Source organism: Telopea speciosissima, chromosome 5 (genome assembly GCF_018873765.1).
Source record: "Telopea speciosissima isolate NSW1024214 ecotype Mountain lineage chromosome 5, Tspe_v1, whole genome shotgun sequence".
Lineage (NCBI taxonomy): Eukaryota > Viridiplantae > Streptophyta > Magnoliopsida > Proteales > Proteaceae > Telopea > Telopea speciosissima.
In genome coordinates this window covers 11666285-11680672 of record NC_057920.1, presented here as the reverse complement: position 1 = coordinate 11680672, position 14388 = coordinate 11666285, and the positions used below count along the sequence as shown (strand labels likewise).

The window sequence follows — 14388 nt, the reverse complement described above, 5'->3', positions numbered from 1 at the left end:
CACAAGGATAAAATAAAGAAAAAAATTAGGGTACCGGGTGCGGGTATAACACATTTGACTTGGACGGTTTATGATCCAGTCTCGTCAGTTTTTACCTTGACCTACTCTGCATGTCTCTTGACTAGATTTTCCAAAATTTTGACTCGACTTGGGTGATTCGCCCCAATCAAAACCTAGTTTTTCAACTATGCCCTAAATATGGTACAACGGAGTCGACCTTGATGTAGATCCTTCCTTGTTAACCCTCCAATAAGTATTCCCCCCTCCCCCACCCCCCCTATATTTAATACATTAGGTATCCCCCCCTCCCCCCTATATTTAATACATTAGGTATGAGTTATGAAACAATACAATCTTAAACTGCTGTCTTTGGGTGTTGAATTTCAAATATTCTCCATAAATTTCGAAGAACCTTCCCACCCCCACCTTCCTTCTCATTTACAAATCAATAACTTGAGAGAGAGAGAGAGAGAGAGATTAGTTTGGGTAGACTCGATTCTGTCTTTTGTTACTAAACTTTTGGAAGAAGAAAAATATTGAATGTAACCAATGGAATGGATTGACAATGATACAGAGATAGTAGGTGAATTGTGATGATGTGGATTAGGATAACGTGCCTTTAGACTCCGACCCATCAAATTAAAACTCTTGTTGAGTTTTTTGTTTTTTTCGCAAGCGATATATATATATATATATTTTATTTTGTATGGAAAAAAGAAAAGATATATCCATATAATTGTGTAGTGTAGCATTGGTGGCAATAAGAGTGCGTGCAGGAGCATTTAATTGAATGAAACTTTTTAATTTACTAGGGGTTGAGTGGTAATTTTGAACAATTCTGTGGTTAGGCACAGGAACATTCCCTTATTTGTTTTGAGAAATTTTTTTTGAGCCACTAGGGGAGGGGAGGGTACGCTAGCACCCGCTTTCTCTATCTCTCTAGTCTCTCCTCCTCGCATGTTATGACCTTGTAAACCTCGGTATTAGAACATGGGGGGGGGTGCAAAATGACAATATAACGAAGGCAAAAATATTTTGGAGGCAGTTCTTCTTCACCTACAGTCAAGGGAGAACCGATGGTATGCAAAGGGTATCGAGGAATAATAGAAGGTATTATCTTCTTCGTACACGGGCAAAATATTTATGATCTTAGATAAGTTTACTTTTTTCTTCACACATGGTGGAGGATAACTTTTGCGTAGAATTTTTAGATAGTAGTTGAATGGTGAAGCAAATTTCTACTTGTCAAGTTGTCATACTTTTCTCTCAATAATTTAATTAAAAAGTGAATTATCAAGTTGTTGAGTCTCATGTATTGTTTTTAATTTTGAAGGAAAAAATCCCTCACACACAATGTGGGGATCCATTTCCAAGCCGTCACACATCTTGAAAATGTGGGATCTACAATGACACTCTTTGCTCCTTCACCAACATGTATGATTCGTATCTGATAACAAATTCTCTCTCTTTATAGCACTAATATACAAAAGGAAATTCTTCAAGGGTGCTTTGAAAATAAAATATTATATAATATATTTTAAATTGATAATATTTTCATCAAAGTCGTTGTAGTATAGTGGTAAGTATTCCCGCCTGTCACGCGGGTGACCCGGGTTCGATCCTCGGCAGCGGCGTAGAAATACATTTTTGTTTTACCTTTCTTTTTTAGTTGACGTGATCCACACTCTAAGGCCAATGGGGCCCACACACTAGACTTTATAGTCCCCAAGTTCTCTCCACTAGCATAGACTTTTTACGATAAAATAGTGGAACGGCGTTGACGACCGCAATTACCATCTTACCCTCTTCGTCTCCACGAGAGAGAGCAGCCTTTCCCCTCCAACTAATATATCTCTACTACACCCACCAGACCAGAGAGAGACTGTGACCCAATCCAAAGGCTAAAGCTTTAACTGACTCCATCCTCCGGCCAACGGCGATGGCTGTAACGGACTTTTTCGCCGGAGAAATCGCAACGGAGCTTCTGAAACAACTGATAACCATATGTAAGAAGGGTGCTTTCTGCAAGAGCAGCGCTGAACACCTGAAAAAGGACATCGAAGAATTGCTACCCACCATTGAAGAGATCAAGTATTCCGGAGTTGAATTGCCCCAGTTACGTCAGGTTCAACTCGACCAATTCTCTATGGTTCTTCGTCAGGGCTTGGAGCTCACAACCAAAGTCTTAGCGTCTAGTCGATGGCACGTGTATAAGAACCTGCAACTGGCGAGGAAGATGGAGAAGCTCGAGAAGAACGTGTCTAGGTTTCTGAATGGACCAATGCAGGCCCATATATTGGCTGATGTGCAACATATTAGGTTCGAATCGACTGAGCGGTTTTATCGTCTCGAGAAGCGGATTGAGAATCTCAGGTTGGGAACGATTGACGACAGGTGGTTGAAGGAAGAGGTGCAGTGGGTTGGTAAGGAGGAGGAGATATTTGGGTTACCTGGTGTAGACTTGGGGATTGGAATGGCTTTGGGGAAGAAGAAGGTGAAGGAGATGATTATCGGTAGAGAGGAATTGAGGGTCGTTGGGATTTGTGGAATTGGCGGGAGCGGTAAGACCACTTTAGCCAGAGAAATTTTCAGAGACAACCAAGTTCGAAGTAAGTTATTTTTTTTCGAAGTTCTTTTTAGCGCTTGCTTTTTGGATTTTGATTCTGTTTAATTAGCTTTGTTCTTATTTTCATTTTAGAATTTGAACTGTGTTTTTACTGAGTTTACTCGTTCTGGAGATTTGTATTACATATCTAGAACTGCGAAATTTTGTATGAGGAGCTTAAATTCTGCTGATCGTCTTCTCCAGGTTACTTCAAGGACAGGGTATTTTTCGAAACAGTCTCCCAATCTCCAAATGTAGAGCAGTTGAAGCTAAAGCTGTGGAAACAGATCACGGGTAATCAAATCTTTGGCTCCAATGTCCCGATCCCACAGTGGGAGTTTCAATTCAACTCGAGCTTCAGTGGAAGAACCTTGATTGTTTTGGATGATGTGTGGTCACTCTCTGTACTCGATCAACTAATTTTTAAAATACCCGGGTGCAAAACCATCGTGGTTTCAAGATTCAAGTACCCTACAGTGGTTGACAGCACTTACGAACTGGAATTGCTCAGAGAAGATGAAGCCATGTCCCTATTCTGTTACTCTGCTTTCAGGCAGAAAACCATTCCTTATACTGCAGACAAGAAACTGGTAGAGCAGGTAATCGTTGAAATGCATCAATCACTTCTTCCTTTCTCTTTCTGTTTTGAAAGTTAAGGGGAAGTGTGGAATTCATCATCTATCATCTAGAAAATATGTTCTTCAATGCTTATATGTTATATTGAATTTAACAGATTGTGGAGGAGTGTGGAAGGCTTCCATTGGCTCTAAAAGTTATAGGAGCTTCATTAAGAGACCAGCCTCAACTGCTTTGGACAAGTGCCAAGAACAGGCTATCACGAGGTGAACCCATATGCGAGTCTCATGAGATTAATTTGCTTAACCGGATGGCAATTACAGTTGAGCACTTATCACCAAAGGTCAAGGAATGCTTCCTAGACTTGGGTTCCTTCCCGGAGGATAAGAAAATTCCTCTTGATGTGCTCATAAATATGTGGGTTGAGATTCATGATCTTGATGAAGAAGAAGCCTTTGCTATAGTCATTGAGCTTTCAAATAAAAATCTTCTCACTTTAGTAAAAGATGCAAGGTATGTAAATCTGTGTTCATGGTAAATCTAATTGAGAAATGATGCCTTTTTTTTTTTTTTTTTTTACGAGTATGGATAATAGTTGCAGATTGACAGTTCACATCCACCTTCCTTTTGAATTGGTTTTGTGACAATCCTGTTCGTTGCTTGTGTTGTTTGTTACTTGGTAACAGAGCTGGAGATATTTGTAGCAATTACCATGAGATCTCTGTTACCCAGCATGATGTATTGAGAGACTTGGCCCTTCACTTCAGCAATTGTGGGAGCTTAAATAGACGAAGGCGGTTACTCATGCCAAGAAGAGAGGACAAAATCCCAAAGGAATGGGAGAGGAATATGGACCAACCATTTGATGCTCAACTTGTTTCGGTTCATACAGGTATTTGCCATCTCCTTTGCTGCATTTCACTTTGCAATGAAACCCAACTTTTATTAGGATAACTAAGCAAAGAAAAAGAGATATGATAAGGAGAAAGTATTACGATTATTACCAGAATTATTTTCACATTGAAATCTAGTTATCTATTTCTAAATCCCCTCAATAAATGCTTGAACTTGTTTCCACAATACAGGCGAGATGAGGAAATCAGATTGGTTCTACATGGACTTCCCTAAGGCAGAAGTCCTCATTCTGAACTTCTCCTCAAATGAGTACTTCTTACCTCCATTCATAGAGAGGATGCCAAAACTCAGGGCTCTGATCTTGATGAACTATGGTACAATGAACACAATCCTGAACAACTTATCGGTGTTTATCTCTATGGAGAACTTGAGGAGCCTCTGGTTGGAAAAAATTACTGTTCCTCCTCTACTCAAGACAAACTTTCCACTTCACAACTTGCGTAAAGTCTCTGTGATCCTCTGCAAGGTTAATGATGGGTTCAATGGATCTGCAACGGACCTTTCCCATGTGTTCCCTCAGCTCTCTGAGCTCACAATGGACCATTGTGTCGATCTAACCGAGTTGCCTTCAAGCATTTGCAAAGTTCGTTCGTTGAAAAGTCTGAGTATCACTAACTGCCATGGACTGCTGGAGTTGCCTGAAGAGCTGGGGATGCTGAATTCCCTACAAGTTCTGAGGCTTTATGCATGCCCAGCCCTGAAGAAGCTTCCTGCAGGTGTCTGTGAGCTAGAAAGGTTAATGTATCTTGACATCTCCCAGTGTGTGAACCTAAGAGGCCTCCCTGATGGCATTGGAAGGTTGACTCGGTTGGAGAAGATTGACATGAGGGAATGCTTGCAGATTAGGACACTGCCTAAGTCTCTGGTATCATTGCGGTCTCTGTATCGTGTAATCTGCGATGAAGAGTTTGCTTGGTTATGGAAAGAGATGAAAGATATGCCAGATGTTCGGGTTCAGGTAGCAAAGGAATGCTTTAATCTGGACTGGCTTGCAGAGTAAGGACGATTAGTCTCATTACTGGTAGTGATTAATGCATGTGAATATTCCTTGTAAGAAAGTGAAATGAAAGGGGGTGCTGTAGTACCACTTTAGTCGTTTTAGTTCTCTGGTTTTAGTTTGCTACTTGGATACTTTATAACCCAACATGTTTAAATGTTTCTAAGGTTTATATTGTTGTTGTATCATCATTTATGGTTGTTTTTCCCTTTCCCTGGCTTTTGATGTATTATCTTTGATTATCTGTTTTGATCTTTTGTCCTGATTCCCCCTTTAAGTTTGCCTTTATTGGTCTCGATGTTGTTGTTCTTTCGCTGTTCATTCACCTAAAAAAATTTCTAAGGGTATCAATTTGAGCAAACCTTATTTTAATTTCTGATAATCTCTCAATCCTAAACCAAAGGCCCCCATGGACATGGTAGCAGACGGTTCGGATGATGGTTGTGCCCTGAACCCAGTTAGTGGCACATCTCTGTCAGAAGCGGCTCAACAGCTGCGAGCCGTACCACCGGCAGGTTGTTGACACTCTGGAGAAAACGCAGAGTAGTCCAAACCAAAGAAATCAAAGAGGCGAAGCCATACCCTTCAATGTAATCTGCTTGAAACTCCACTGATTAAGCTGTTCGCCTGTTCTATACGTCTATTATGATAAGAAAGCAACAAAATTTTAGGAAAGACTGATGTTCACTGTTCATTCCTCTGACTTCATCAATACACCAACCACATGTGCCTTCCTTCCTACCTTTGTGCTCTATGTTGGTGTTAGTAGCTCGAGAGAATTTGCAGGAAGACTGGGAGTTCCATGTTTGTATGTAATCAGATGAATTTAACTGAATTTAGTTGATCGATGGTCCGAAAATAATTCAGATGTCTCTGTTAGATTTTATAGATCGGATTGAAACTGCTAACTAGAGCAAGTGAGGCTTTATTAGAGTGATGACTGATGAGTGACAGGCTTTCCTCGACGCTGTTGGTCAAGGGCGTAGATGTTTTATCGTCTTATTCTCTCTCAAGCAAAGACGAATTTCTAACACAGAAGAACTTGATACATGCACAGGTTTTGGAGAGCCTAAACTGGTTCTTAATCAAGTTGTCTCACTGCCACCTTTCAAGGTTCTTGATTGAGGCCAGAGATTAAGTTTCATTTTATGATTTTCGAATCACTTCCATCTCCAAAGTCGATTGTCCATGTTTGATGCCATAGATGGTACATTGTTGTAAATAGAACAATGATAATATGAGAGACTAACTAATCTTAGACTACAATGACTATCTACTTGGATTTATTACGGTGTAATAATGCTTCACAAACAATCACAAAGTCATCTATTGCAACAAAAACTTGTAGTTAGAAGCAAACAGTGGAACTGAATCATGCCACTGGTCACTATCCTTAAGTCCGTAGACGCTCATTACAGTATAATCTGGATAATACGACGTCAGGACACACTTTGGATAGAGTCCAATCAACAAGAGAAATAGAATTCATAATACTTAAAACAAAATCAACAAAGCAAATAGAACTTAAAATACTTCTTAAAACAGTAAAACTTGAGGTACTCAAAACACAACAAATAAAACTTAGAATACTTCTTAAAACAGTAAAACTTGAGGCAAAACAAAAAGAAAAGTACAAGAGAGAAAATAAAACATTTAGAATTCATTTCTAAAGTGTCTAAAGCGTCTTCTATTTATAGAGGATAGGTACTCCTTGCTCAAAAGGTCTCTATTAGATAGAGAAGACGCAAAAAAACTAACCGCTGGTGACTTCCATTGCAATCTGAATGACGTGCAACACAAAATCACCAGCGAGGCCGGGAACAACGCAAAAATGTTTGTAATAAACCCCAAACCCTCAAAAACTTCTTTTATAAAACCATATCCTTTGTAATGTCCATTATATAAACGAAACCCTAGTGTTATACTTACTTTTCCTAGCCTTGCCCTTAAAGCTAACTTATGGGCTACATGAACAGCCATTCGTTCCTGTTTTAAAACATCCACAACATTAAAGTTCTTAATTACATTATGAACATCCAACAGATAAGTAAGAATTTCCCAAGGCCATTTCCTCATACTCTTAACTCAGTAAGTTAGGCTTTGACAATCAATCCAAATGGTGACGATTGTGACTCTTAATTGTCTTGTTTTTGTCTTGTTTTTTTGAAGTCCTTTGAGAATTCCCCTTGCTTCTGTCTCCTATGCGCTCCCTGTATATCCAAAATCCAAAGTTCCAGCTACAAAATTTTTTTATTATCAAATGCTGTAATTGAAGCTCATCTTGCTTCACTAGGATCAGTGGAATAACTACAATCACAAATTATAGTATTGCTTGACCTCAATAAGAGCAATTCATTATTTATACTCGGTAAGTGTCATCCTATTTGATTGGGAAGATAATTCAACATTCATTGAGAAAGGCTTTAGTACTGTATGTTTTGTTAAGAAAACTAAGGATGGGTGTCTATTGCCCGTAAGTGGGCAGTGAAGGCAAGAGTTAATAGGCTCTCAAGAAGCTATCAAGAGATATGTTAAAAACTTTTTTATTTTCTAAAGTTATTTTCTATAAAAAAGAAAAAAAAAAAAACTGAAACATTCCTAGATGTAGGGCTGCAATAAGGTCGGATTAGGCTAGGGCTTTACGGGTTGGGTCAGGCTTTTTAAAGCCCTAGCCTAACCCTGAGTCCCCTTAGCTGGCCCGAGCTCGCCTTGACTTGACTTAAGGCCTAAAAACCTTGACCCTGACACTGACGGGTCAAGCACAGCCAAGCCTGCCCTGATTGGGTTGGGCTTGACCTATTGGCCCTGATCGTGGACCTAACCCTACTGCAATAGGCAAATTAAAATAGCTGAATGTTTATATAGAAACACAATAAAGAGATGGATTCACATTAATGCGGTTATTTTATTATGTTTCTTATTACCAAAAAAAAAATTTATTATGTTTCTTTTTCCTTAGGAGAATGGTTAAGCCCCATTTAAATAATTATATTCCTTCATCATATTTATCATAACTTTTATATTTTTGATAAATAAAGAATTTTCATCATGGAGTACAACCCAGAAAATGATGCTTCAGTGAACCATAGAACACATACTAGAATACTAACACAATAAACAAATAAAGTACACTATCAGGGCCAAAATTGGGGTCAAAATCAGGGCCAAAATCAGGGTCAAGCTGAGCCCGAGGTCTCAACCCTGACCCGGCCCGACCCTGACTCAGGGCCAGGAATTTCTGGCCCTAACCCGTTCACATCGACAGGGTTAGACTTGCAACCCTACCTAGATCGACTACCCATCTAATAATGTTATGGGTAAAGGTTGGACACGTCGACGTTGTGCCTAGCCTTTTTATATCTCTCTCCACACCCCTATGGAAATGAACCCCCTTCCCTCCTCATCTCGCCCTCCTCTTTGGGCACAACCACTGGTAAGACCCCTAGCTTACCAGGAGCTGGCAGAGTGCCCAACCCTTGCCCTAATGTTATTCAAAATGCTTGTGATGTTTAGATTACACTTGAATATTAGACAATGATTTCTAGCATTCTATAGAAAATAACATGTTCCAGATAAGGGTGTCAATTTTGGACTGAACCGAAATCGTCCTGCTAGAAACCGGAATTGACCCTATTGATCCGGTTCTAAATCTACTGATTAAATTATTGGTCTCCCAACGATTCTAGAACCGATAGACCAACTAGGAACTGTTGAAACCAAAACCGGTACAAATCCACAGCCTAACCCTATATATTATATAATTCTTAAGATTTAAGGTTATAATAGCCAAGATCAAGCCCTTTATTTTTTAGTCTTTCAATTTTGATTGGTACGTCTTGTCCCATACACTATTTTATTAAAGATTTGACTGTTAATTTAATAGTCTATTTGGAAATGCTAACTTGATAACATTCCTTCAAATAATCTTAATTTATGAGGATGGATGTGTTCCCCACTTAATTAAATACAAAACAAGAGGTACTATGGACTAGTTTTGTGATTTGAGAAAAATTTTGATTGAGAGTTGCATATCTCATGTGATTCAAATTAGTCTTATTATAACATTATTGAATATATATAGTATATATTAGGGACTTATTTTTTAAATGAACTCCTTGAAACTTATTAGGAACCATAACTGGCGCATCCATTCGTTAATGGTGCTAGATCTCAGGTTTGAAACTAGTTAGCTTATTGGTCCGGATCTGATCCTGAGTTTTTAGAGTCGAAACCGTTAAGAAACAGAACCAATTGACACCCACTAATAGAGAAGACAAAGAAAATGAGAGTATGATAGACACATCGGCCTTTGGAATGAAGGATGAATTCATAAAATTGTAAAAAAGGAGAAAGAACACCACCCGGTTGCATCTGACACGTATAGGGACCACGACCAGGTGATGTTCATTTCCGGGGTTCTACGTTATACAACGGTCATTTCACGTGCCCTTGTGTCAGGGGCAGGGCGGCGACCAGGTGGCGTTCTCTTTCCCAACTGTTTAAATAACATTGATAAAATAAAGACTTATAAAGGATCAAACAAGCCTTGACCGCCTTTCTCCTCACAGAAAAAAAACTAGTCGACCTTCTTCGCTTTATCTTCAGCAACTTTGCTCGTCGCTTCATCTTCAGCAACCTTGTTCTTCGCTTCATCTTCAGTAATCTTGTGCTCAGACTTCGTCTCTCTACGGAACCTATCACCCACAGTTCTATACCATCTTCTTCCCTGTGCCTCGCACTCCATACGATCCCTGAATCCGTTTATATTATCCTCGTACGTGAAAAGAAGGAACGGAACACTCATGACAATCAATACACCTTCAATGCGTAAAACATTTCACAAGATTTAGGAAACCCTAATCCAGTTTCAAAAAATTGGGGAAAAGAAAAAAATCTCAAAAGTTAGCATTTTTAGTTATTACCTCTATATATATATATATATATGAGAAAGAAAAGAAACTCAAAAATCCAGCAGCCATGGAGAGCAATCACAAGCCTGCAATTATTCCAACAAAGATGAACCATTTATCCTCTACACCCACCTTAAACATCCACACTATCCCTCCTTCGGCCGCCATCAGGAACGCGTTCTGTGAAACCATTGCAAATTCCCCTGAAATTTCCCATAAAAAGAAATCTCCGGCATGTCTCTGAGACCAAAAAGGACAAGAAAGAGTAGTAGTTAAAAAGAAGAAACGAACAGAAAAGGATAGAAATTGGAACACTAAATTCTTTGATTTTATTACATGTGGAAGAGTCTGGCCAGCTTTCCCCAAAGGAATACGGAAGTGACAATGATCATTGTGACCCAACAAACAACTGTAAGGAAGTTGAATCCACAGACTTTCAGCATTACCCATATAGCTGTTGCAATAGCAACGATTGATGCACTCCGTTTCTTATTCTTCCATAGATATATATCTTTCATTAAATCTGAAACCAACCAAGAACACCCCCAAGAATCATTCGGTCAAATTAATTCATATCAAGTTTGATTTATCAAGTGAAGCTTATCACAGCCCGATTCTTTATTCAAATAGACTTGAACATATATTTGAATTATAGAATATACCCAACAAAACTTACTTGGAGAATGCCGAGATGGGTTTGAAGAAGCACTGGAAACAGTATCGTGATCAGAGTTCTCTGGAGATGTGGTTATCTCAGTTTCAACAGAAGCCATGATTGTAACAGCAAGAGAGAGAGAGAGCGATGCTTTAAGCAGAGAAGGGAAATAATGAATTATCTAATCTTAAGATGGTTTCTTCCTTCTTGAAGAGTTGGCGGTGCTGGAGCTCTCTCTGTTTCGCGGACACGGCAAAGAACAGGAGACGTGGAAACTCTTTAGGCTACGTGGCGCAACTTTAAGGTTGAAGCCACTGCATTCTTTGACACGTAGATTGCAATCAAAGAATCGTCCGAACCAAAAATCAATTGGGCCAAAAAAATCCGGTCTGGGTTGAGTTTGATGAACTTCCCCATCCCCAGTATAACCATAACCCACAGATTACATTGGCAAATCATGAATCGAATTGAGCCGCTAAAACCTAGAACCGATCCATCCCATTTAATAGAACTGGACGGTTTTCCAATGGTTCGAGAACCGAAAGATTAATAAGAAACCGGTTGGAATCCAACAGCAATTTAAGATGCATATTTAATTTTAGTTAATATTATAATGTATAAGGGTTATATCGTAATTATGCAAAAAAATAAAGATTGAATTTTGAGTTTTTGTATATTTTAGGAATATAATTTTAGGGGCGATGTTCTCTGTGCCGCAGCGCAGGCTGAGCTTAGGCACATGGGGGTGGGCGCAATGACCACCCTACCCCCCTAAGTGGCAGGCCCATGTGCCTGGGCGCAGCCTACGCTACGGCACAAAGAACATTCTCCCTTCTAATTATTTATATTCTTAAGAATTTTGGACTAATTTGAGTGTATCTCACGAGCGAGGCTTACCGCTTACCTTCTAACCTCAGCTCGCTACATATGGCCGGAGCTTCATACATTTGTCTTTTGTCAGTCTTTTCCAAGGGCCAAGAACCATCAAGGAATCGAAACCGATTAAACCATATCAGATGTAAATTAAAAAATAAATCATTTTTAATTTGACTTCCCTTCCCCTCTCACTTTGAAGGCAGGTAATCTTTTCCTTATGGGCTCCACTCTACCTCAGGTTTCTATCTAGCAACAACAGGTAATCCTTCTTAACGGTTTTCACTTTACTCCAAGTAACCCTTTCCTATGTAGTCTTTCCGTGATACCAAATGTTAGGTATTTACCATTATATCAAAATCTCCAAAATTGATGAAACGTGTTAAATCAAGTCTTTTAACTTATCTCATACTAAGCTGACTCAATCTACCCCCCATACACTAGATTGAAACCCCATTAGATACATAACAAACATTGAATTACATTAAAAAACGCTTCAAATAGATCGCAGTTCCTCTGCCAGTTTGATTGTTCCATACATGGATTAGAAGCTGTGGGACTCCATTACACAACAAAGCTGTCATCTTTGAACTGGGGTTGTTTGATTAATTCCATTGTTAATGTCAGCAAATGTAATTTGTTTATCTTTTGAGTTTTTAGTCTGATGAGGGTTGTAGCTTGATAGTATGTACATGAATTCTACAATTCTACGAATTGTATCTTCAACATTCAATGGTGTGCAACCTTCACATACATTGTTACTAAAATTAAAAAAAAAAATACTTTACATACATTAGGAACACTCAAAAAAGTATCCGTTCTTCTTGATCGACAAATAAAAAATTCAAAAATTACTCAGTTTTTTTTTTAATCAAAACAAGGATTTTGAGGATCTATTACTGGTTTGATAAAACCTCCACCAAGGTGGCCATTAGGTGGAGGATCAATAAAGCTGGACCTATCAAGCAGAAGCCCAACCTGGTTTTTAATTTGGATTGTTTAGAACCAATTAGGAATCAGAACTAGTCCACCCATTAGTTAATGGTCCAGGATCTCAGGTTTGAAATCGATTAACTTATTAGTTCAAATTTGGTCCAGACTTCTTAGGGCCAAAACCGTTAAGAAACCTGATTGATAACCTAGAACTGGATCAATTGACACCCTTAGGCCAATTTTGGTATGATTTATATTTCAATATTGGATTGATTTTATAAACCAATCAACAATAAATTTTTTTGTCAAGAAATTAAAATTATTTTAGTTGCATCAATTTGACACAATTCAAGAATAAGAAGTTCATCTAGAATAAATTAATAAAAAGTTCATTTGATAATTCAATCTAGAATAAATAATAAAAAGTTCATTTGATAATTCAATCTAGAATAAATTATTTATATTTCTTTCGAACAGGGTGGTGATAGTGGCAGCGACGACAACGGCAAGCAATAGTGGTGGTATTGGCGGTGGTGATAACAATGGTGGTAGGAAAATGGTGGCAGGATGGTGGTGGTGGTGAGACCATTAAAAAAGGAATGGTAGTGTTTTATTTTTAAAATGAAATTCCTACATTATTCATCAAATTAACAATGTGCTAATTAAAGAACGAGAGTAAAATCAATTTCAATTTCAAAATCGAAGCACTTCCTTAGCTATTTCCTATTTTCTACTCTTTAATTTCTTTTAATTTTTATTTTAATGAAATAAGGTTATTTTAATGAAATAAGGTGCAAAAATCAAACCAAACAATGTGATAAGTACAAATCAACCAAGCCTTGCACTACTCGACCTTCTTCCCTTTCTTCCCTTTATCTTCTGCAACCTTGTTTTTCCCTTTATCTTCACCAACCTTGTTCTTCACTTTATCTTCAGCAACCTTGTACTCAGACTCCGTCGTCCTATGGAACCATCTTCTCCCCTGCGCCTCCATACGATCTCTGAATCCTTTTATATTACTCTCGTACGTGAAAAGAATGAACGGAACACTCATGCCAATCAATACACCTTCAATGCGTAAAACATTTCACAAGATTTAGGAAACCCTAGTCCAATTTAAAATTTGGGGAAAAGAAAAAGATCTAAAAGGTTAGCATTTTTAGTTATTACCTATATATGAGAAAGAAATGAAACTCAAAAAACCAGCAACCATGGAGAGCAACCACAATCCTGCAACTATTCCAACAAAGATGAACCATTTATCCTCTACACCCACCCGAAACATCCAAAGTATCCCTTCTTCCGCCGCTACCCGAAGGGCGTTCCGTGAAAACATTGTGAGTTCCTCTGAAACTTCCCATATAGATATGGCCGGTATCTCTCTGAGACCAAAAAATGAAAAACAGAGTAAATTAAACGAAGAAACGAACGGTAAAGGATATAAATTGTAACACTTAATTCTTTGATTTATTACTTGTGGAAGAGTCTGGCCAGGTTTCCCCACAAGAATATGGAAGTGACAATGAAAATGGCGACCCAGCAAACAACTGGAATGAAGTTGAATCCATAGATTTCCAGCAATACCCATGTAGCTGTTGAAATAACAAGGACTGCTAAGCTTAGTTTTTTTTTCTTCCATAGATATATATCTTTCATTAAATCTGAAACCAACCAAGAATGCCACAAAGAATCACTCGGTGGAGAGGGTGAGAAAGTAAAATTAATTGCTCTGTAATTATACTAGTAGAGCTTACCAGGAGAATGTCGAGATGGGCTAGCAGCACTGGTAATAGTATCATCAGGGAGATTTGGAGATGTGCTTATCTCAGTTTCAACTGAAGACATGATTGTGAGAGGAAGAGAGAGATCGATGGTATAACCGTATAAGCAGAGAATGGGAAATGAATGATCTAAAATCTAAGAT

The 14388-nt window shown here is 38.5% G+C and overlaps 3 protein-coding genes and 1 non-coding gene across 4 annotated transcripts; 2 read left to right on the top strand and 2 right to left on the bottom strand.

The window, feature by feature from the left end:
* The first annotated feature begins 1562 nt into the window (after positions 1–1562).
* Positions 1563–1634, top strand: TRNAD-GUC. The gene has a single exon. It is a non-coding gene; the product is annotated as a tRNA-Asp (tRNA).
* A 262-nt stretch (positions 1635–1896) lies between these two features.
* Positions 1897–5175, top strand: LOC122661187 (putative disease resistance protein At5g47280). The gene is made up of 5 exons (XM_043856525.1): positions 1897–2609; positions 2810–3204; positions 3339–3694; positions 3868–4073; positions 4267–5175. Exons 1-5 carry the CDS (start codon positions 1940–1942, stop codon positions 5094–5096), a joined length of 2457 nt encoding a protein of 818 aa, XP_043712460.1. The 5' UTR covers positions 1897–1939; the 3' UTR covers positions 5097–5175.
* A 4494-nt stretch (positions 5176–9669) lies between these two features.
* Positions 9670–10776, bottom strand: LOC122662781 (reticulon-like protein B13). Its single transcript, XM_043858497.1, has 4 exons — positions 10680–10776; positions 10378–10526; positions 10090–10243; positions 9670–9911 (listed from the first exon to the last, which is right to left on the bottom strand). The coding sequence occupies exons 1-4, from the start codon at positions 10774–10776 to the stop codon at positions 9670–9672; spliced, it is 642 nt and encodes a 213-aa protein (XP_043714432.1).
* Positions 10777–13308: 2532 nt separating this feature from the next.
* On the bottom strand, positions 13309–14309 carry LOC122662780 (reticulon-like protein B13). The gene is made up of 4 exons (XM_043858496.1): positions 14206–14309; positions 13939–14157; positions 13635–13846; positions 13309–13532 (listed from the first exon to the last, which is right to left on the bottom strand). Exons 1-4 carry the CDS (start codon positions 14307–14309, stop codon positions 13309–13311), a joined length of 759 nt encoding a protein of 252 aa, XP_043714431.1.
* Between the last annotated feature and the right edge of the window lie 79 nt (positions 14310–14388).

Coding starts and splice junctions, on each gene's coding strand:
- LOC122662781 (XM_043858497.1), bottom strand. CDS start 10,776: ATGGCTTCTGTTGAAACTGAGATAACCACATCTCCAGAGAACTCTGAT. Junction 10,244..10,377: donor CAATGATCATTGTCACTTCC/GTATTCCTTTGG, acceptor TTTTGGTCTCAG/AGACATGCCGGAGATTTCTT. Junction 9,912..10,089: donor CTTTGTTGGAATAATTGCAG/GCTTGTGATTGC, acceptor TACGCATTGAAG/GTGTATTGATTGTCATGAGT.
- LOC122662780 (XM_043858496.1), bottom strand. CDS start 14,309: ATGTCTTCAGTTGAAACTGAGATAAGCACATCTCCAAATCTCCCTGAT. Junction 14,158..14,205: donor TCTCCTGGTAAGCTCTACTA/GTATAATTACAG, acceptor CTCTCCACCGAG/TGATTCTTTGTGGCATTCTT. Junction 13,533..13,634: donor CATTTCTTTCTCATATATAG/GTAATAACTAAA, acceptor TACGCATTGAAG/GTGTATTGATTGGCATGAGT.
- LOC122661187 (XM_043856525.1), top strand. CDS start 1,940: ATGGCTGTAACGGACTTTTTCGCCGGAGAAATCGCAACGGAGCTTCTG. Junction 2,610..2,809: donor CAGAGACAACCAAGTTCGAA/GTAAGTTATTTT, acceptor CGTCTTCTCCAG/GTTACTTCAAGGACAGGGTA. Junction 3,205..3,338: donor ACAAGAAACTGGTAGAGCAG/GTAATCGTTGAA, acceptor TGAATTTAACAG/ATTGTGGAGGAGTGTGGAAG.